Source organism: Bemisia tabaci, chromosome 5 (assembly GCF_918797505.1).
Source record: "Bemisia tabaci chromosome 5, PGI_BMITA_v3".
Lineage (NCBI taxonomy): Eukaryota > Metazoa > Arthropoda > Insecta > Hemiptera > Aleyrodidae > Bemisia > Bemisia tabaci.
In genome coordinates, this window is record NC_092797.1 from 42,914,026 (window position 1) to 42,936,714 (window position 22,689).

Here is a 22,689-nt window from a genome sequence, read left to right on the forward strand (position 1 = left end):
CACATGACGACGGCGAGTCAGAACCCCGACGACAGATGGTAGCATCTCCGCCGTGAGGACAGAAATAGACAAGTTTCCTGATCCGCCGGTTCGGAGAATTTCCGACAACCGGAAAACTCGGGGCACAGTGACGCGCCGACGCACCAACTCGTGGCTATAAAAGGCGCTCGCTTTGGGTTTGGTTCGTTCAACTTTTGACTCATTCAAATCCCGCGCCGCGAACTTGGCCATACCGTTGTGCAAATTCGTCCGGTCCCTCCTTGCTCCGTCCGTCCGTCTCCGCGAACTTCAATCGCGACCCTGAGATGCTTATCTTCCGATAGTAATTAGGTTTTCCGCCGAAACCCACGCCGTGTTATGATTGCGCCCAGTGGCGAGGCGTGAATGATCGATTATCGATATCTCGCCATTTAAACCTATGGTAAAGAATCGATTATTAAGGCGCTCGTTGCGAACACCCTGTTAATCGATTCTTTTCCATAGGTTTAGATGGCAGGTCAATCGATGTATCGCAAAGCACGCCATGTCACTGATTGCGCCGATAATAAATCCACCGGCCAGCGTTTCGCCTACTGTTATCATAACAAAAGCGGAATCTATGACACATGTGGTAGGAACCGCATATTTGTCAAGTCAGAGATCTAATTTGTGCTGACGCTTTTTAAGTTTAAGTCGGATGACTGTGGGGAGAAGAAGAAGGGAACTTCAAGTTTAAAGGACGGATTTTACTAGTACCCGTATACACAGTTCTAATTTCCGTTACTTTTTCTTACTGTGTAGAGAATTTAAAGTATGGTCGAAAATAGTAGTAATAGTAATAGTAGTAGGTCGGAATATAAAGTATGGAGGATCCATTTTTGATTGACTTGACCATTAAAAGCTTCATGGAGCGTTTAAGAACCAAAAATATGGCAGAGCATTGAATGTATTGCATGTAGTTGATTGAAAATGACGGAGAATAAGGTTTTATTTGGTTGTCTCACCGTGAAATTTCCTCAGATTACGTTGTTAGGCGTTTTTACCCTCAATTTTGAAATCACGTTTGTGCATTTCATTGGAACAAATCTTTCCAATCCAGAAATTCTCTATGGAGAGGTCGGTATATTACGTTCAGCAGGTGATTACCGTCAAAGGTTGGTATACAGTCTTACTCAATTTCGTTTTCGTGAACAGGTTGTCTACAAGTCCGAAATTTCCGGAAAGTCCGAAAATAGCACTGATTTTATAAGGGCGGTCCGGAAGTACTGAAAAAGTGCGGAAATTCCGCTAGCAGGTTCGGAATTTTTCATTTTTGTCGCAGTTTGAGAGAAAAATTAGAATATTTGAAATTTTTCGAATTTCGTCTTCTGAAGGTACTGAATTTTTCCGTTGAGGAGTTTCTCAGGAATGTACTGAAAAGGGACTGTAGAAGCACTGATTTTTGGCCAGCCTGTTTTAGTAGACACCCTGGTGGAATAAGGTCCTCGTAAGGGGTTACATTTTGCTCTTTTTACCACAAATTAACTGCCCTCTAAAACTATGAAGCGTTGTAATTTAGTTACGTGGTTTTAAAGTTAAGCCACGGAAAGTCGTGTCGTTGGCCGATTTTATGACGACGTCAAATCGGCTTTCCGGCGAATCCTCTCGGATAACTAGACACTCAAAATGCGGCTATTATTCCATGCGGACGATCAAGAAAGTTGGCGCGAACATATGAAAGTGAAGTCGGCGAGAAATGATCAAAATCGCCAAAAGAGGAGGCTGACATTCTCCGAAACACTTTCTCGAGTACTTTCGAACAAACGCACGACGGAGACGCACCTCACGTTCGCTTCGTAACGAGAACAAATGTCAGAGACGTGCCACGCATCAATTAGCGGTGACCGATAATCAAGTTCAATTTTACTTTTCGGATTACGTATAGCACTGCCTTCTGCGCGCCGCCCCCCGTTCGTTATGCATACACCCAGTTCAACTAGCTTCAGCCAACTAAATAAACGAGGATCGTTACGTATCGCACAAACTGCGCGAAAGCCGAATCTGTGTTTGATTTAAGTCGTAGGATCGTTACTCGCAAAATCCGCAGTTTGAACATTCTCACCAGGGTAAAATTGCGAACATTCCTTTCTTTCGAGAAAAGTTTGGGACGGTAAATGTAAACATGCCTAACATGTCAAAAGCGCAGACGTCAAGTTATCGTATCTACAAAAAATCCCCGACAGAGACCGTGTGACTATTTTAAGGGGGATGATACAACTATTCGACCACGCGGGAGCTCGGTGTGCCTACAGTAAAAATTGAAGGCGAACTGGCATGACGTTAAAGTGATCTTTTCCGGTCCGGTAGAAAGGTAATTTTTTCAATGTGCTCGAGTGACCTCGCAATTTCACGACGATGCCGCTATTCGACTACATGGGAGCTTGTGATGCCCACCTTGAAATTGAAAGCGAACGAACATTTTTAGAGGCCAGTTGATTCAATTTTTGGTACCTAGCACAATGAACATTATTTAGAAAGAAGTCATAATTACTTATTCTTAAGTTGATGAAATGCGGCCTTTAAAATGTAGGAACTTGGACGCTTGTTGGAGCTTTGAAATTACTGCCGATCTAAGGCAACGAGAGAACATCTGATTTTTTTTACTTTCTCGTTTTCTTCAATTTCACATTTGATTTTTAGTAATAAAAAGGACGGAAAATAAGTGCTACATGCTTAAAATCGCACGTGAGGTACTCAATATTTTTAAAACATTCTCTGGGTTCATTGTGAGTCCCATTTTAGCTTTTGACAAATCGCTCGTCAAAAAATCCGTCGAAATCAATCTCGCACCAGGTAAAAAAATCCTCAATTCGTCACTGAAGAATTGACTTAAGATTTCCGCCCGAAACAAAAATCTGATGAAACAAATGTAACCTCTTTCGCGGTTCGTGCGAACGAAATGTTGCGCCAACATTTTTTCGATTTCAATAAGTTGTCAACACAAAGAGCAAGAATGCGTGGGAGGGAAGACGTATGGAATGTGTGTTTTACTCATACCTCGCCTCTCAAGCGACATCGGCATTCTATTCCAAACGCTCAATTGACACCTTCTCGAGCTACCTTCAGCTTCGTTCCAATTCTGTTTCTCCATTCATCTAATCCACGGTTTCAGTTCAGACGACTTCATTTCAGCGACTCCGCCCTGGCACCGTTATCTCAGCGGTCAAAAGCACTTTATGTTCCAAATAACATTGACTGAGGTCAGTATGCTGTATCAGAATGCTGTAAAGTTCAAACGCAATGGAATGAATAGTCCGGGGTTGGTTACTAGAAACTTTCGCTGAAGCTAATCGATTTATGAAGTCAAACATTTTGTGGCTCCAATTGTGATGTTGCAAATCTCCGCTCATGTTTTATTGTTTGAAAAGAAAAATCATCAACAGTTTTTCTTGAAAGGGTCAGTGTAAGCTCTTCATTAATTCAAAAATATTCCCAGAAAATTCGAAGGGGATATTTTTGTTAGGTAGCTTTTGAAAAGCTAAGCATACTCAGAGATGTCGACCTGTTGGAATGGAGCATTTTTCGATCGGAGCCATCGTAGTGGAGAGTTATGTTTATTACAAAGGGTGTTTCAAAAGTCCCTTACCATCACCAGCAGCACCAGACAACTTTTAAACAATTTGAGATAAAGACTTAATATTTTGCATGTGCTGTTAGGTCAAAACAAATTACCCTCTGGAACTCCTAAAATGTGAAACGGCACCCATCGGAAAAGTCCTAAACTTGCCTAAACTATGCCTTACCTTAAAAGTAGCGGGAAAAACTGAGCTCTAAAGGGAATTGGGGAGGGGATATTTAAAAAATGCAAATTTTGAGGTACGTAATTTACAGGAATGACTGACCTACCTTCATCTACAAAAGGGTACAAGATCTCCGCATGGTGTGGCGTGCTTTGCGATTTATCGATTGATTTGTAAAAAGGGATCGATGAACAGGGTGCTCGCAACGAACATCTTAATAATCGATACCTTACCATAGCTTCAAATGGGCTTCATAGCTTCATATATCGATAATCGATCATTCACGCTTCGCCAATGGATCACCATCTACCATCAAATATCAATTTGATGATAAATATTGAGCATGCCATTCACCAAACTTTTTATTTCGCAAGAATTTGATCTTGCAACGATAGCTCAATATTTATCGCTATTCTACGATGATGAGGACTAATCACCAGATGCCCCACTTTAGTGGTGGCGCCCTCGAATTTTGTTCGCGTAACGAGACCTTTACTTACATTAATCTTGAATTATAGGCTCATCAGTAATGCTCATCGAATGCGCTTCTTTTCCAACGCATCAACGGATTTCGCCTCTATATGCTTGAATTCGGAGTTAGTTCTCCAGGGTGACCCAGGATTAAGTACGAATATTGAAGGAGTCGATTCTTTGGGTAAAAAAAAGACGTTTTTGTGTTGTAATGTTTTTTTCCAAAAACGATTTCCTTGGGGACTCCATTATCCTCCTATTATCTCGAAAACGATGAGTCATGGCGGAAAAACCAGAGACAAGAGACCCTCCACTAGCCTCCTAGCGACAGGTGGAAGCTTTTACTTTCGGGGTTTCAACAATTCCTTATGGACAATTATTAGGGAGCAACAGTCATCACCCTAGTTTCGGCTGTTGACTTACCTACATGGTCGATGATGAGCTTCGGATGACGTCATGAGCCAAACAACTTTCCCAAACGTCGGCCATTTTCGGCTTGTTTGCAAAACGAAACTGCCAACACGTTGTTGAACATCAACCATGTAGGTAAGTCAACAGTAGAATGCTGAAGTCCCGAAAGTAAAAGCTTCCACCATGGCCAAGATACTAGTGGAGGGTCTCTTGTCTCTGGGAAAAACGCAAGATACATTCTATCAATATTTTTCAACGCCGAATCTAGTGGTGTCGTTTGATATTCCCCTAAACCTCCCTCAAAATGAGAAAACGCCTTAATTGACCCATAGAATCGACTCCCTCAATACTCATACTTAAGCCTGTGTCGTATGTCACCCTGTGTGTTTAAATTCGTATTGATTTCCTCATCCAACCGTGAGCAAATTTTCATCTAAAATTCGGCTCGTCGAAATGGATCATTGTCACACCTCGAGCAGCGTTGCGTAACATTCATCTGTTACGTTCATCGATCATCACCTCCGATTCCATCGATACGAGACGTTATCGCATTCAGAATGGGCGCCGGCGTCTAATCGCTTAATCCATCGTCAATTCGCACCAACAATCGCTAATGAAGCGGTATTTTTAGAGGCGGCCATTCGAGGCCCATTATGCATCGTAATTTTGTGTTTTTTCGGCCCGGGTATTATGCAAGCGCGCACATTCCGATCAAATTTTGAGGTTCTGAGGTGCAGATTGAGAAAAAGGCGTCTAATGAGTCCATTGTCTGCACGATATTGCGCCTGTCCCCAGTTGAAAATACGGCATGACACGAATACTGCTGCGCTAAGGAATAACGCCTCATGAACATCTGGCTGTCGTCAAATTTTACCGCTGATAAAATGTTTATCCTTGAGGAATGCTATGAATCTTTTTACTTTTAATTTTTAGATATTTCTTTCGACTGTTATTGATTCATTTTCTTTGATTTCATGTTGACCCTCCCCCCCCCCCCCCCCCGTCTACAAATTGGAATATGGTTGACAGTAACCTATTTAAAAATTTGAATAATTGCATTCGAAAATTTACTAAAGGCCTAATCAAGAAATTCAGAGCCCTTTTCATCTGATTTCCATTATTTATTTCAATTTTTCTCATATCTGCTCACTTACCGGAAATTTCTTTGCGTTTAATGAAGGATGTATCACTAATCTGTTTCTACCAACCTGTCCCCGAAACCTTCCTTTCAGATACTATTTCAATTTTAAGTTTTTCATTTTAAATTTTTTTTTTTTTTACTTTTTTATTTAAGATTTCCAGTTCTATTCAAAAGCTCTTGTTTGAATCTTAAAGTTTCTTTGATTTATTTTTACCCTGATTGCAACCCTGCTTACGAGCAATTCTTCTCTGTCTATTTCAGGTAAGATATGGCAGGACATGCCCGCCCTCAGATCCCATCTTCTATCTCGGAAGATTTCACATTCGAAAGATGTACATCTTATAGAGTGTCGATCTTTCCCTCCTCGCAGCATGAACAGGTTGGATCGTTCTTGAGTTTTTTACGCAAGTATATTGTGCGGAGCATCTGCGTGCCCTTAAATAATACTGAAATTGTGAAACTTTGGTATCCTTTTCACCGTGATTTTTTGTTCGGATTATGGAGAAACATTTTAGGGGAAAAAATTGGAAGGGAAATACTCCCAAGTTTTTCCGAAAATTCTAATTTTAATGATGAGAATTTTGCAACGTTTGGTGAATCGCAAGGCGTTATTTCCTCAGCACCCGAGAGTGCGCTTTGAGGCAACAGACGAGACGTAACGTAATGTAACACAGAGCGAATTCAGGCGTTCCGCATTGCATTGTTGCTTGGTCCTGAGGAATTTTATACAAATACCCAGCGACTTATGTTTTACGATTGTTTCCACCCGCTGTCATCATTTATCTTCGTGAAGATTCTTGACAGGGCCATAACTTAATTAAGAAGTTATTCGGGAAAAAATACAGATGATACGTTTATTATGTATGCCCGTGCATTGTTTGATGCTCTTCAAGTTCTGTGAGTAAGAATTTCGCAAATCTGTATAACAGGTGTGTAAAACTGGTGTATTGGAATTTTCGGAATCTGCGTCTACAATTAATAAATTTATAAGGCGATTTCCGACGATCCTGAATTACTCAAAAACTGCGTTTCAATGTCGAAGTTCAGCAAAAACGGACAATTAAGGAAGAGGCAAAAAAGTGTATTGTTCCTACTTAAATTTCTCTCATTTTTTGCAGTATTTGTACGCCAGTTTTGCTCTTTTAACACTTATTCATTCTGTTTCGATAAAAAATAGTTCCATGCTTCAGGTTTTTTTCTTTATTCGCAAATGATTTACGTTCAATAATCAGCCTGCAAAACCAGTAACTGTTATTAATTTGTGCTTCAAAAGTCCATCTCATATTTATTTGAGCTGCTAAGTCATTGCCCTTAGGCACTTTGCGACTTTCAATCGTCCCAAAAATTCTCCTTCCTAGGTAATCAAAATGACACCCTTTGATCTCTTCTTCCACTCTTTGCCACGTTAACCCTTAAATGAACGGCCTCGTCGCTCTCTTCCGAGAAGAACATAATCAAGCACTTTTTTGGCAACCAACCGCCCGCCACCCTCTGTCTGTATCCTATGTTCCACATGATATACTTTAAACCTCGATCGAAAAAATACCATTCAGAATGTCTCCAAAACTTTCAGCTCTCGGTCACTGTGTTCCCGGATCAACGGCTTGTCAATTTAGTCGCTCCAGCAAAAGTTCGCATTATATCACTTATTGCCATTTCGACTCCAAAGACCCGTCAAGTAAAAAAGTGGCAACAACTAGGAGTGAATTATTTGGGGTTTTTTTAATGTGTTCATCGTGATTTTTTAGTCGCTAGGGGGTGTACATCTCCTGACCGCTTCGCTGTTCAACCCCCCGAAATTCTACGCGCCTCAAGCTCAAGCATTATGCTTTACGTGATACTTTAGTGACTCTATGTATTATAGAGTAAGATATCGACGGTGTCAGTCGGCAGTCACATAACTCGGTTTGCGACGTCGCAGACTTCCTGTCATACCTTATTTTTTAAACGGAAAACTACTCCACGGAAATTCTTTGAAACTGCCATAAGTTTGAAACAGACCCACTCCGACTCAAAAAGCCCATTGAGTAAAGTGCGGCAACAGGACTATAACTTTAAGAAATGGATGCGAATAAAGAGAGCAGTGCGTGGTGGGAGTAAACGCACAACGACGCGGAATAAAGAGAGCACGAAATCGGTCGTTCTTTTGTAACTACTCGGCTTACACTGAGACTGAGATCGAGAGTGTACCGGGGGGCACGTAGAAAGTGCCAAACCCCAATTTCGCACTCGCCGCGTTGCACAGATGGAGCCTGCCCGAAATTTACATCTTCGTTAAGAGATCGGCTCAGGCAAAATGATGCAAAAAGAAAGACCGCATTGGATCAAGGTCCAGGTCGATCACCTCTTGTCGCACGAGTTCACCTCTGGTTAAAATCTGATGAGCCCTCTGCGGGCTGATTATTGAAACTGTTAGACAACGCAATAGACAAAGAAGACATATGGAGTATGGAGCGAACCTATAGACTAAGGGAGAAAATTATGGACTAACACTCGCCTCCACCAATAGGATCCCGCAATACCCCTTCTGTATTCTTTGTCTAAAGCTTTGTCTATCAATTTCAATAATCGGCCGGTATGTTAAATTCCAACTGGAAGTTGGACTTCTAGTTCCAAAATGTCTTATCGGAACCGAAAATGTCACTCAAGCTATGAAATATATCATACTAGCTAGCCCTGAACCCCCCCCCCCCCCCCGAAGGGCGTCGGGAGTTTTGCTTTGACAGTATGGTAAATTTAACCAGAGGTGGCCAGAATCGGCCCTTGGATAACAAAACCCACGATCATCTTATAACTTCATCAAAAAGTGACAAGAAATTATACAAGATAAGCAACATATGCACGGAGGTCAAAATATTTTTGCACTGAATGAATTGGAATTAGTATTAGTAATGGAAATTAGAACCGAAGGAGCACCGGCACCTGATTCATTAAGTGGCACTTTAACAATTTTCCATGCGTAAGTAGCAACTCCTCTGCAGCAGATCCATTGCTTAAGATTTGCTGATTTGTTGACTATTTTGAGTCACTGTGAATTTGAGCGTTTAATGCACCAGCGAGCAGCAACATGCAAACGTCAGTACTGTCATGCTAAGGAAAAACGCCGTACGAACCTTCAGGCGTTGCCAAATATCCTTTAATATAACACGAATTTCCTGGTAAACGTATGAACATCTTCTGTCCAATTTTTCAGATAATTTTGCTTGTAATTCCACGTAAAGTTCCTGAAAATGTCAAGGAAAAACATTCATAAATTTCTTCAAACATAACCATTTTTTGAGAGGAAATTTGGCAACTCTCGAATGTTCATACGGCGTTTTCCTTAGCACGGCAGAGTAATTGTGCAACCCTACAAGGTTCTTTCACCGTGCGCGAACCATTTGAACTGCTTCCATCGAATTTCCCTCGATGCATCCATCGAGGGCTCTTAATATCTTAAAGTGGGCCACTAGACGTAGTATACAATAATTGAAATAGCCTTCATGCACGCTGGGCTTGTCGATTTCCTTTGACATTTTTACAGTCGTGAATGCATAGCTGAAGTGCGCTCCAGCCAATATTGTATTTAGCAAATGGGTCGTTTTTATACGAGGATAAAAAATAAACAGGTGGTCCGAAATGTATCAAAAGAATATGAACTATGCAAAACGATTATCCGGGTATCGGAACTTGGCTGTTTTGAAAACGCCTTCAATTGCGGCGTGATACCTCACGCATTCCGAAGAGTTCAAATAGTTGTATCATTGCGCCTTAGAAATGCGGCGGAAGATTACAATTGAAATAGCCTTCATGCACGCTGGCCTTTTCGATTGCCGTTAACATTTTTGCAGTCATGAATGCATAGCTTAAGTGCACTTCAGCTAGAATTGTATAAAACAAGTAGTTAATTTTTATAGGATGATTGAAAACAAATAAATGGTAGGAAATAAAACATAATAATAGGAACTTTGCAAAACGATAATCCGGGTATGGGAACTTGGCTGTTTTAAAAACGCCTTCAAATGCGGCGTGATACCTCACGCATTCTGGAGAGTTCAAATAGTTGTATCATTGCGCCTTAGAAATGCGGCAGAAGATTACAATTAATTGAAGCTTTGCGTTTTATGTTACATCTTTAAAATTTTATGTAGGAAGCTATACACGCAATGGGAAGCTCTGAACCCAAGCCGTCAGCGAGATATTAACACGTATCAGCACGGACCAAATGGAACAAAAATGACACCAATGACGTTTTTTGTTGTTTTTCCCTTCTATAGAACTTTTAATTTGAAATACTTGTGAACTGATTTCCAAATCGTTCGTCATAAAAATCATTCTCTACGCTTTATTTTAAGAGAAAACATCGAACGACTGCTTTAGGAGTGTAACCAAGCTTTAAGTTCAGAGCTCGAACTTTGCACTAACTTCCTTCCGTGAGAACCATTTTAATGCTCCAGAACATCAGAAACAGGGGCGGAAACTTGAAAATTCTAAGAAACGTGTCTCCCCGTCATGGGCACTTGAAACTTTTAGGAAGCACCTCATAAAGCTCATAACGCTATTGTATTGATTTTAGTGTCAAAAATTAGCTGTCGTATCTTTTTCATCACCCAACGGCCTCTTTGAAAGCTCCAAGATACCCTCAAGTGTTACATGTTGATAACGTGAAACTTTTTCTTCTCCCACGCCACATTCGAATTAGTTGATCTTAAAACCTAACTTGCTCGTTATTTTATGGGCCATGGAATACTAGCATTCTTACAGGCCATGGGGCTCATTAAAAAGCGGACTCGCTAGGTTCCGACACTATCAATTCACTCTCTGAAGGATCGGCCTGTCATGCTAAAGTAAAAACGCCGTACGAACATTCAAACGTTGCCAAATGTCTAACAACGAAATATGAATTTTCTCATTAGAAAACTTGTAAATTATTTTGTCGAAATTTTTATAGACTTTCATCCCCAATTAAATCGAAAGTAGGGATGCAGATTGTCTACGACCGCGCGGTCGCGATCAGATTGTGGAATCGCCGTAAAAATTGTGGAGGCTGAGAAAAGTTGATTTTCTTCCTTTTTTTTGGATTTTTCAGTTTCCAGATTTTCAACTCTTGTGGAATAATGCGACTTTGGCCATTGGCGGATCCAGCAAATTGGCAACATTGTTTTTTCTCCATTTAAACTTATGGAAATGTATCGATTCTTATAGGGGACAGGTGCTCCGACAAGAATCGATTATTTATCATAGGTTTAAATGGAAGAAATCCGGTGTTGCCAAACCGCTGGATCCGCTTGTGACTTTGGCACAATTTCTAAAATTAACAAAAAATTCATCGCAAATTTGATCAATGCGTTGTTGCTGTGATGACCTTTTGCCTAAAACCCAGTGCGTAATAGAACATTGCGGAGGGCCAGAACAATTTGCTCCCTTGATCTAAAATATCTGAAAATTTCAATTCACCAGAAAGAAGTGTTTTATCGAGAGAAATTTTGCAACGTCCAGATGTTACTATGGCATTTTCCTTTAACGTAGCAGCGCTCTGTCGTGCCAAGGAAAAACGTTGTATGTAATCTCAGACGTTGCCAAGTCTCCTTCGATAAAAACCGAATTCTCCGGGCAAATCATGAATATTTCTTCCCAAAATTTTCAGACAATTTTGTACGCACATTAATCTAAAATATCTAAAAATTTCAAGGAAAAATATGCACGAATGTCGTCCATAATACTGCCGTACTAAGGGAGAACGACGTATGAACATTCGAGAGTTGCCAAATTTCCTTCGATAAAATGTTTATTTTTGCGGTAGGTCATGAATTTTTTTCCTTGAAATTTTCAGGAACCTCAGGTAAAATTGCGCACAAAATTATCTGAAAAATTGGAAGGAAAATATTCATAAGTTTACCAGGAAATACGTGTTTTATCAAAGGAAATTTGGCAACGCCTAAAGGTTCATACGGTGTTCTTCCTTAGCACGGCAGAATACATGTTTTACTTAGGGAAATTTGGCAACTTTTGAATGTTCATACGGCGTTGTTCTTTAGCACTCAGCGTTGTCGGCATTGATCGCTCTTGAATCCGGTGCGCTTCCGTATGAATCAGTGGCGTGGCGTGCTTTGCGATGTATCGATTGTTATGCCATTTAAATATATGGAAAAAGATCGATAAACAGGGTGTTCGCAGCGAACACCTTAATAATCGATTCTTTACCATAGGTTTAAATGGCATAACAATCGATACATCGCAATTCACGCCACGCTACTGGTATGAATTAGCAAATTCTACTAGTTGAATGCACCTGCCCCGCGAGCGACTAACAGGGGCCATTAAAATTTCTCTCTTGCGGGAGTATTCATATTTTACGGACCCTAAACGAAGTTCACCTCAAACTTTTCTTCAGAGGAAGGAGAGAGAGAGACAGAGACAGAGGGAGAGGCAAAATGGGGGTCTAGTCGACCGTGAACTCGGCTAATTGCTTCTTTAGTCAGGTTCATAGGCGCAGCTGCGAAGTAGGTATTTCAATTTACTGGTGCCTGGCGTAGAGAGTGAACGTTTCCGTCCGGACGAAGAGTGAAAATCCAATGAAGGGGTTTTTCTTTTCGACACTACAAGTAGAAGTACTCGTTCCAGCTGAAGTAACATATTTTTATGAGCGGAATTTTTTGGAGAGAAAAAGGGGGCCAGAAGGGCACCTTATATATGAACGCCCCTCATCGGCCCTACAAATTTTCAGTAATAACACATGTTGGGTCTTCACAACACATATAGACATATCGTCGTTTCTCAGACGAAGGGACATGCCTCTATTAAAAGGTTGTTGCAAGATTGGCTCGAGCAATTCGATATTTTTCAAAAAATGACTGTCCTATTTCTCTCCGAAATGTCACTGATTTCTCTGTGTAAGGATCTGAAAAATTAGTGAAATTTTCATATGGAAAAGCGTAAAAAAACAAACCGCTGAAAAAAACAGCTCCAATGTCCACCATGTCACCGTCAGTGGCCAGAAATTAAGAATGAAAACCTCAAGTGCGTTTTTCTCACAACGCGATGTTTTGGTATTTGCCTTTTTCCGGAAAGTTTCCCAATTGTTGAGCGAAGTTGAGGTTTGGAGCCATCTGCGAAACTGAAAATTTGCAATTTATCGGAAAGCGCTTAAGCGGCAACACGGGATCCGAGAGCTTTGTCCCGGAGAAGCTGTGAGTCAGCAGATCTGATGTTGTTTTTTCCAAACACTTTGTTGATGGATCCGTCGCGTGAGAATTTCGAGATGAGTCAATGACACTCGGGGGTGAACGATTTTCCGTTTATCTCCCAATTTATTTATCAATGAGCTAACGACCTCGCCCCCGTCTAATAACCGCGAGGTCACGGAAGGCGCTTAAGTATGTAGAGTGACAGGTCAGCGTTCCGCAGGAGTTCTTGAGTATTATTAGCTGAAGGGTTTAAACCAGAATCAACCTAAGCGCATTTCACACAGCCTTATTTCGTCGTTTCCCTGACGTAACTCCATTCCGAGGATGCAAATTGGACTTAAGGTTTGTGGCCTGGTTACACGCTCAAATTTCCGTCAAATTCTGATCAAAATGATGACCAAGATGGCGGTCGAGAGTTATCTACATTAATGAAGAAAAATTAATTAAAACAGCGTGTTGATTGAAATAAGCATGAAATAAGCACGGTTGTGTGGAAATCAGATGGAGGATGAGCCTTATGGCTCCATCATCTAAACCATCAAATTTTTGCAGGCCGCTGAAATTTGATGGTAAATGGAAAATATGGAAAAATATCGGTTCCTTTTCATGTTTCGCAATATGTAAAAATTGTGTCTTTTTTCTATTTTTATGTGTTTGATGCGGGTTGCATACTCTAGCCCTTGAAATGAAATATTTCACAGTCCCGTGAAATTTCATGAAATATTTCACAGCCCTGTGAAATTTCATGAAATGTTTCACAGCCTTGTGAAATTTCTTGGAATGTTTCACAGCCCTGTGAAATTTCTTGAAATATTTCACAGCCCTGTGAAATTTCTTGAAATATTTCACAGCCCTGTGAAATTTCATGAAATGTTTCACAGCCCTGTGAAATTTCTTGAAATATTTCGCAGTTTTACAAAAAGTTCTTGACAGTATCAATACTCATGGTTTTCCTCTAAAATAAACATTTTATCGAAGGAAATTTGCCACTCTCGAATGTTCATATGGCGTTTTTCCGTAGCACGGCGGTATAACCACAGTCTCTATTTCAGATATGGTCTCGAGCCACCGACCCTGATCGCGATGTTGGCATTACTGCGAAGGAAAAACGCCGTATGAACCTGACTTTTTTTTATTGAAGTATGGGCCAAATTCTGTGGAAAGAAGATCAAACATAACATGCATAATTTTGCCAGAAATTTTGGCCTGCATCGGCAGAAATTTGGCAAGACTCCCTCAATTTCGCGGACAAATCATTGAGTTAGTCTAGAAAAATCCTCGGAGTCTCCGAAAGGCGCGCAAACATCGCGATGCTTAAAGTTTATTTTGGTGGCTCTTTGGTCGCATTTTTGCTCGCCACTGCAATTGCGCCAGTGTTGCCACTTTTCATCGCTTCAGACATCACTATTCCTCTAAATTGGAGACTGTTGTTAAATTTCGCATGGTCAAAATGTAAGCACCCGTGAAGGAGCTTATTTTTTTTTTCGACCGTGCACAAAATTTTTCGTTGCAATAAATCAGAAAATTCACCTACTTTTTAAGCGTCTTACCTGTGAGTCATTCCTATTTTTGAGTTTAGGTCTCTCACAGCTTCTTATGAAATTCAGAGGTCTAATAACTAATTGTTCAAAATGTAGTTTCAGGAATTGGAGAACCGGGCAAATGCGGAGCACCTAATTAGTGTTCTCTAACTAATTAGGTGCTCCAAAACGAGCATGACATCCTTCTGAACCGGAGATGTTAAATTTTCAAAACTTGCGCGTCTTCGTCAGTATATATTCATTTTATTACACCAAAAATATTTTAACCCTTCGGTCGTTTTATTTCTTCAAAGTTAATCAGAGCTCGGCAGAATCTATCGTCGCGTCGACCAAGAATAAAACCCACCGGTTAAATTAACTGTAGTTTTTAATATTTTATTATCGGACATTAATGCAGTCATTAAGTTTACCGTTTCTGCCGTATTTTTGAGACGTTTCTGCTTTAAGCTCTTGTCTCTGATCATATTGGGCCGGTAACTTATTATTTTTAAGTTTGTAAATTTTAATGCAATTCGTTCCTTCAACAATATCCTCCCGAAATTTCGCGCAAAACAACATTATTCACTCGAATAATAAAAAGTTAGGAGGAATTTTCAAACCCTCCAATTCGTTTCGCCATCAAGTAGCCGTTTCTTAATATCGTCAAAAAATGAAAATCAAATTTATGCAATAAAATCCTTGAAAATGTGAGAATTTTCTAAATAAAATTTGTTTTTCATAAAAAATTGAAGAATATCACTACCAAACTTAAAAGGAAGAACTTATCTTGTTGGTTTTTTATTTTTTTTTCTGTATCCGAATTTTTCGAAACAGAAAACTTGCCGTCCAAACTGCGAAGAGGCAAAAGTGAACCATTTTATTATTTTATAGTCGGTAACAGACCACCCTTAAATGAATTTTCAGAAACCAGGGTGACCACAAGGTAACGATTTTTGGTCAGACAAAACACTTCGCACAACTTCAGCGTGGAAATTGCATCACTAAATCCGTGTGAATGGCGGCAACACAGTGCAAGAGCTTCGTCGAAATTTTTGCTTGTTTGAGCCGCAGCGCTTGGTGCATACCTTGCGCGGCTTGCCTTTAGTTTCTATCGATCCTATTTATAGGAAATGGTCATTCGTATATCCTCTGGTTAACCCCACCTCATGAAGTTCCAGTGCACTGGACTCGGACGGTCCGAGTAAAAATAAATCAAGCATAACAATCCACAAGCTCAACTGATCCCAAGACTCGAACCGTGGATTGTACTAACTGGAAATAACATTAGATTTTTCACAGCTGTAGATAATTTTTATGTCTGCCATTACTTTTGTCGGGAGGGTGGATTCGATCGACATGAATCGATCGAAAGGTTAAAGCGTAATTCGATCGACACCGATCCGATCGATTTACAGGTTTTTCGATCGATTCACGGGTCTGTCGATCGACGCACCGATTTTATCGATAGATTCACGGATTTGTCGGTCGATTTCTATCGATTCACGGTTGTCCATTGAATCGGTGTTGTTGCGTCACCGCTACCATAGAAATGCAGTTTTGAGCATCTTTTCAGTATGTATTAGAGTGGGGGCTTAAGTGGTTTTTGGATTGTCCTTGTTTCGTACATTTTCTACCCTATTATCATCCTTTTTGAGTCAAGATATCTTCAGTCTGTTTTGTTTGGTATTTGTCATTTCAATTTCTATCATCGAACTACGTGTGTTTCTGTAAGTCAATTGCATTGTTTCCTACAGTATTATTGCACTAAAGCTCATGTTCTCAGCATGAGATTGGTAGTTGGAGGTAGCCTCATCTCTTTGGAATAAAACATGGAGAAACATGTGTCGATCGGTTCACTTCAATCGATTCACGTTTTCATTTTTCGATCGATTTGTATCGATTGCATGCAAAATTCTCACTCGCTAATTGTATTTTTATCAGAAAACAATTGTTCGGTTTTAACTACTAATGCCATTGATTTTCCTACTAACAGCGCACATAAATCAGCAACATTTCAGACAGAAAGTACACATGCGTGCACACTGCAATATTAATTACTAATTTAATTGCTCGAGTCAATTTTGTAACTTTGGAATGTAGGTACGTTCTTTCCCCCGGGAAACGCCGAATGAGACAAGGAATTTAAAATAAAAAGCGGACGATGAATCTATTCTATTTTTCTAGAAAAAATCGATGAAGTGAACAGATTTTGCAAAGTTCTTTCCACATTCGTTTGCCAATCTGCAATGTGGATATCACACCATTTTGACGTGAGAAGAAGAAGGTACGTGCCGGAAGAAACGTGAAGTTTAGACGTGAATCGAAAATAAAACTATAGTTGCTATCCTCACTGTTTTATCACTGAGAAAAAACTATGGTTTATAAACCTATTAGAGGTAAATATGGAACACCTATAATAGTCGTAAATAAACTAATGATTCTCGGTCTGTGAACCATACTAAGGTCTCTGTACCTAATTAAGGTACCCCGTACCATAACTAAGGTATATGTGCTATTATTATATGTAGAGGTACTACTATTAGTGGTGTTCCATATTTACCTCTAATAGGTTTATAAGCCATAGTTTTTTCTCAGTGTACGAAGTGGAGATGTAGTTTTTTCATCGGTGAAATTAACTCGTTTTTTCCTGACTATGATGCATCTCTAAAGATAGCGAATTTAGATCGCTCCTATCGTATGCATGGTGAAGTACTTGTTAGCGGAGTATTTGCGCAAGTGTTTTTAGTTCCTGTTTTCGAATCGCGCTCCGCTTTCGCAAATTTTGGTCCCAACATGAGTTGCCAGACTTTTACGCTGTAAGACAAAATGTCTTCATTGGTTGTAATGGGGAACTGCGTGAAATGAAAAGAAGCAAGATAATTTCATCAAATATACTCATTTTACGTCGTCTATCATTTCATCTCACCCAGAACTCTTTCCTTGTAACTCTCTCTTGATGGCGTGTATCGCGATCGCATAAAAGTATGCATCGGACTTAAGTATGTGGCCGCCACGACTTCCACGAAATTGATCCTGATTGTAGCCTAAACGGCGGTGTAAACTTTATTTCGGGCCGTGTCCCGCCCAAATTAGAATGTAGACCGTGTATTCAGTGTCAAGAACTTGTTGGGCCTAGTTCATGCAGTCAAATACTACCGTTACGCACATAGACAAGTATAACTGGTCTTCCTAAATCTAAAACTTGTTGCAAACGTATCGTACGGTCGTCTTTTTTCTTCTCTTCTCTTCTTCTTTTCTTTTTCTATAATCTATGACAATTTTATACCTCAATTTTTTTAATTAATCGTTTTAATTTTCTAAAGTAGCAATTTGGTAAACAATTTGTCCAATAAGAAAATGATGTCCTTAAGTAGTCATCTTCAAGCAGTAATCGGTATGGTTTTAAAAATGGATAAAACGTACTGTGGGATATTTGATCTCAGCGAATGCGACCCTAGGAGAGGAGTTCCGCACTTCGCGAAGAGACCATCTTCAAAATTGCTGCTTATACTACCCAGCAATATTTTCTCGGCAGTATTGAAACAAATTGCTAAAAAAAAGTTTTTTAATTTAAAAAAACAAAATCTCTGATTATAAGTATAGAGATATTTATTTTACGGAGAGAAATTTTTTTCCGAGCGATTTTTTTCTCCTCTTCTTTTGCATTCAAATAAAGTTTTTCTTTAAGGTAAAAAACGTAATTTTGCAGTCGATGACAAATTTTATGTTCCCTGAATTGAACCGCTTTAAGCAGAAAGGAACCAAACCACACCAGCTATTGCCAAATTTAACTAGGCAATTTAACTTTTTACATGAAAACGGTTGTGCGGATTTCAGTGTAAATTTCGGTGGATTTTTTTTCATAGTGTGAAGCAAATTCCTTACAATTTTTAAAGGAATCCGCACAAACGTTCTCTCGTAAAAATTTGAAATGCCCAGTTAAAGCAATAGCTGATGATGTGGCTTGATTCCTTTCTGCTAAATTGCTGGCTAATCTGCTGGTCCAATTGAAACTTCATTTGAAAAAGGAGAATTCCTCCGCTCGAAAAGGTTCTCTTTTAATCAAAGACAATTGTTTTCTGTCGAAGAAAATGTGTTTAACCGATAGCCTCCAGGGTTTTTCTCCTCGCACTCTTTATGAAGCGAATTTTTTTCCCACTGGAAAAAAAAAAAAAAAACACATTGGATCTAGAGTCCAGACTCTTGAAAACATTGACAAGAAAAAATACTCTTGATTCAATCAGATTTAAGCTTAAATCAAAAGGAAATCCGTTCAAATTAAGAGGCTTGGTTCTTGATTTAAGCTTAAATCTGAATGAATCAAGAGTATTTTTTCTTGTCGATGTTTTTAAGAGTCTGGACTCTAGATCCAATGTGTTTTTTTTCCAGTGCATTGTGGAAGTTTCACCTAGGGGTTTCAACCAAGGTATCCTGTTTATATAATGTGTGTATTCAGTCAGGGGACGCTAATTGAGTTGGATGTTTTCTTTGGGTTGCAGGGGTAAGTTCGCGGCGGTGCGGAAATGCACACACAAGGTGACAGGGATCGAGTACGCGGCCAAATTCATCCGGAAGAGACGTCGGTCGATGGACACCCGGCAGGACATCCTCCACGAAGTGGCCGTCCTCTGTCTCGCAGAAATGAGCTCCCGAATCGTCGCCCTTCACGAAGTCTACGAAACCCCCACAGACATGGCTCTCGTCCTCGAATTGTAAGTTGATCTTTCGTATCTTGAGCATAGACTTAGCAAAAAAAAATGAAAGTTTTCTTTAAAAAATAAAAAACAGTAGAAACAAAGTGGTGAAAAACACAAAAACAAGCAAAAAATGCTGAAGATGTCCAATTTGTTTGAAAAAGAAATCAAATATATTTGAAAAAAACAGTGAAGTTGTACGGTTTTTGAGGAAATAATCCAAGTAATTTTTTTTTTTTTTTTTTTTTTTTTTTGGAAAAAAATCAAAGTTTTTGGAGTGAAAAAGTTCTATATTATTTTTAGTTGCAAAATTTTAAGGTTTTTAGCTACTCATAATTGAAAGGAAACAAAATATTGAGCCTTTAGGCGATTCAGTGGAATCGAAAGGATGCAAATTCAGGCCATGCTTGAGAATAAAATAGTGTCTAAGAGACTTACATATTTATTTAAAAATTCCCTTTAGAGGGTGACATTTTGGTGTTTGGCCTGAATTTACATGGTTTCGCTTCCACTGAATCGCCTAAAAGCTCAATACTTTGTTTTTCTTTCAAATATGAGTAGCCGAAAACCAAATAATTTTGTAACTAAAAAAATAGAACTTTTTCGCGCTAAAAATTTGATTTTTTTTTTTAAAAAAAATACTTGGATTTTTTTTTTTTTTTTTTTTTTTTTTTTACCCATATCTATTGATTTTTTTTCAAATATGTTTGATTTCTTTTTCAAGCAAATTAGATTTCTTTAGAATTTGGGTTTTTCTTTGGTCCAAAAAAATCTCTCTGATAAGAAAACATTTAAAGATTAAAACATAAAGCACCAAGAAGATCGGATAATGACATATATCGGGCAATTCGTGCTACATTTGTTTTTACGCATTAAGTAATCTGAAACTACTGCTATGAACCTTTATTAGTTCAATTTTTTTGCCGCACATTTTGAATACTCAAAATCAGCCAAATGCTGTATGTATTCTTTTTCAACCTCGTCTTGAAGACCTTAAGTGATAGAATATGAGTTGCCTTTTAGTTATTTTGCACAGATTAGTCAAATTTTATCCCCTTACATATCAAAATTTCGATGAACTTCCTTCCCCTCTCTCCTGATGTATCTTCGCATCCATTTTTTAAAACTTTTACCAGTTGTGTATTATTACTTTATAAAAGAGAACTTCAAACATTGTATAGACAATTTTTGTATTAATTTTTTTCCAGATTTAAGACTTATCAATTTTGCTACCGAAATTTTTTTTTCCCACTGTCTAAAATGGTTCCACTGTTCCTTATTATTTTCAGAGTCCCTGGCGGTGAACTCCAAAGAGTTGTTGATCTTCAAGATGGTCTCGAAGAAAGAGAGGTGATCCGGGTCATGCGGCAAATCCTCGAAGGATTAATTTATCTCCATGATCTTAACATTGCCCACTTAGATTTGAAAGTAAGTCAGTTTTAAGGGTTGAAATCGTGAGGAAGTTGTTCTCTTGCTCATTGATTCTCTTCTTCTTCACATTTAATCGATAAGGTGATTCAACGGTCGCCATTTTTTGTGTCAGAGTGATGTGCGATGTATCGCATCAATTCGTTCCATAATTTCGGCTGCTTGTCGTTTTTTTCGAATTTTGAGATCGCACTTCTGTTTTCATGAGACTGAAGAATTCATGCACCGAATTTGACAAAGAAATTCATCATATTGAAGGCAGGGTTTTTTCAGAGGAAAAATATCGCATTCAATACTGATATCGAAACTGCACTCGAATGCTATATTTTTCCTGTGAAAAAACCCTGCCTTTAATACGTTTAATTTCTTTGTCGAATTTGGTACGTGATGCGATATATCGCACGTTGCTCTGGCGCAAAAAATGGCAACCGTCGAATCAACTGTATGCTGTGTTCCATTATTGATGTGCATCAAATGATTAATTAAGAATAATACAAATGTAAGACTCTATGACAATACAAAGATAATCTGCTTCAAAGTAATCTGTAATTAATACGGTACAGGTTTTACGGTAATACACAAACTTGTACTATTTTCTATCCTGCACAATGAACCTGTCCTATTTATCATCTTGGTTATTTGGGGGTTTACGACCAGTACACATAGCTCTCACGAGGTAGCTTCATTGTATGAATTTGTAAAATGAAATAAATAAAAAATAAATAAACTCTGAAGTACTTATTTGAAACTAATCCATCCATTTGTTTAAATCTTTTTTCCAGCCTCAAAACTTACTTTTAACAGCCAACTATCCAGATTGTGACATCAAACTTTGCGATTTTGGTATATCAAGAGTCATTCAAAGCGGTGTAGAAGTTCGAGAAATCCTTGGAACCCCTGATTATGTTGGTAAGTATCAAGAAAGTTGCGTATTTATCCTGAGCCCAAAACTCAAATCAATTCCAATTTCTATCAGTATGTAGGTGTGTGTACTTTTACCTCAAATATTTATCTCATTTGCTACTTATTTTCAAAATTGATCATTAATTTTGTCAGCAGTTGGTTCCATGAACATTTGGAAAGAAAAGAAAATTTTATGGAAAGGTTTTCTCAGTGTTCTTGCTGAAAAGTCGATTGTCTCCATATAAGTCACCGCCAATGTACCACTAAACAAGGTTTGAATTAGAGCAACTTGTAATTTGTTTCCGCATTAAAATTTTACGTAGAAAACGATTCATACAACGAGAAGTTCTGAAATCCAATCTTAAGCGAGATATTAATATGTACACCTAACACTGATCAAATGGAACTCGGATCATACAAATGATGTAATTTATATTTTTGCCTTTTGACTATTGTTGAACATAAAATTTTATATCATCTGTAAAATTTGATTTCTCAACTTTCTGTTGTGTGTGAATAATTTGCTACGTAAAATTATGAAGAGAAAATATGTAACCAAGCGCAATAGTTTGTACTTTGTCTAAAGCCTCTATGTTGGTTAGTAACTTGCAATGAAGCGGACCTTAAATTTTATTTCATATTGTTAAAAATCTACGTGGAGTCAGATTAACATGGATGTGTCGACAGACACTTTCCTCTTGACTTCGAGATTTAAGAAAAAACAATGAAATATTTGAAACAACTTCTCTTATATTTGCAATCCATTTTCTAACCTTCTTCATTTTCTGATTTCAGCTCCTGAAATTCTCAATTATGAACCTATTTCACTTGGCACAGATGTGTGGTCTCTGGGAATTTTAGCTTATGTATTGCTCAGTGGACATTCACCTTTCGCCGGAGACACCAAACAGGAAACATTCTGTAATATTTCCCAGTGTAACCTAGATTTCCCTGATGATCTATTCGGCTCAGTTTCTCAAACTGCCAAGGATTTCATCAATGCAACCTTAGTACCTGAACCAGGGTAAGAATTTTTCACCCTATAAAAGCAAATTAATGCCTCTCTTATTAATGTTGTTTTACAATACCTAGTTACAATCATCTCAAATCACATTATGACTCGTTATTTGGCTTTGCATAAGCACTAATTGTAAGTCCGAAGGCTCATGATGTGTAACTCTGCACCTATGTATTACC

The 22,689-nt window shown here is 38.8% G+C and overlaps 1 protein-coding gene across 1 annotated transcript in view; it reads left to right on the forward strand.

The window, feature by feature from the left end:
* Positions 1-22,689, forward strand: part of LOC109039157 (death-associated protein kinase related) — a 170,935-nt gene that overhangs the window by 143,118 nt on the left and 5,128 nt on the right. The window contains exons 3-6 of the mRNA XM_019054533.2: positions 18,967-19,179; positions 20,451-20,589; positions 21,372-21,498; positions 22,288-22,516. Of these exons, the coding sequence (XP_018910078.1) occupies positions 18,967-19,179; positions 20,451-20,589; positions 21,372-21,498; positions 22,288-22,516 (708 nt within the window). The remainder of the gene's footprint in view (positions 1-18,966; positions 19,180-20,450; positions 20,590-21,371; positions 21,499-22,287; positions 22,517-22,689) is intronic.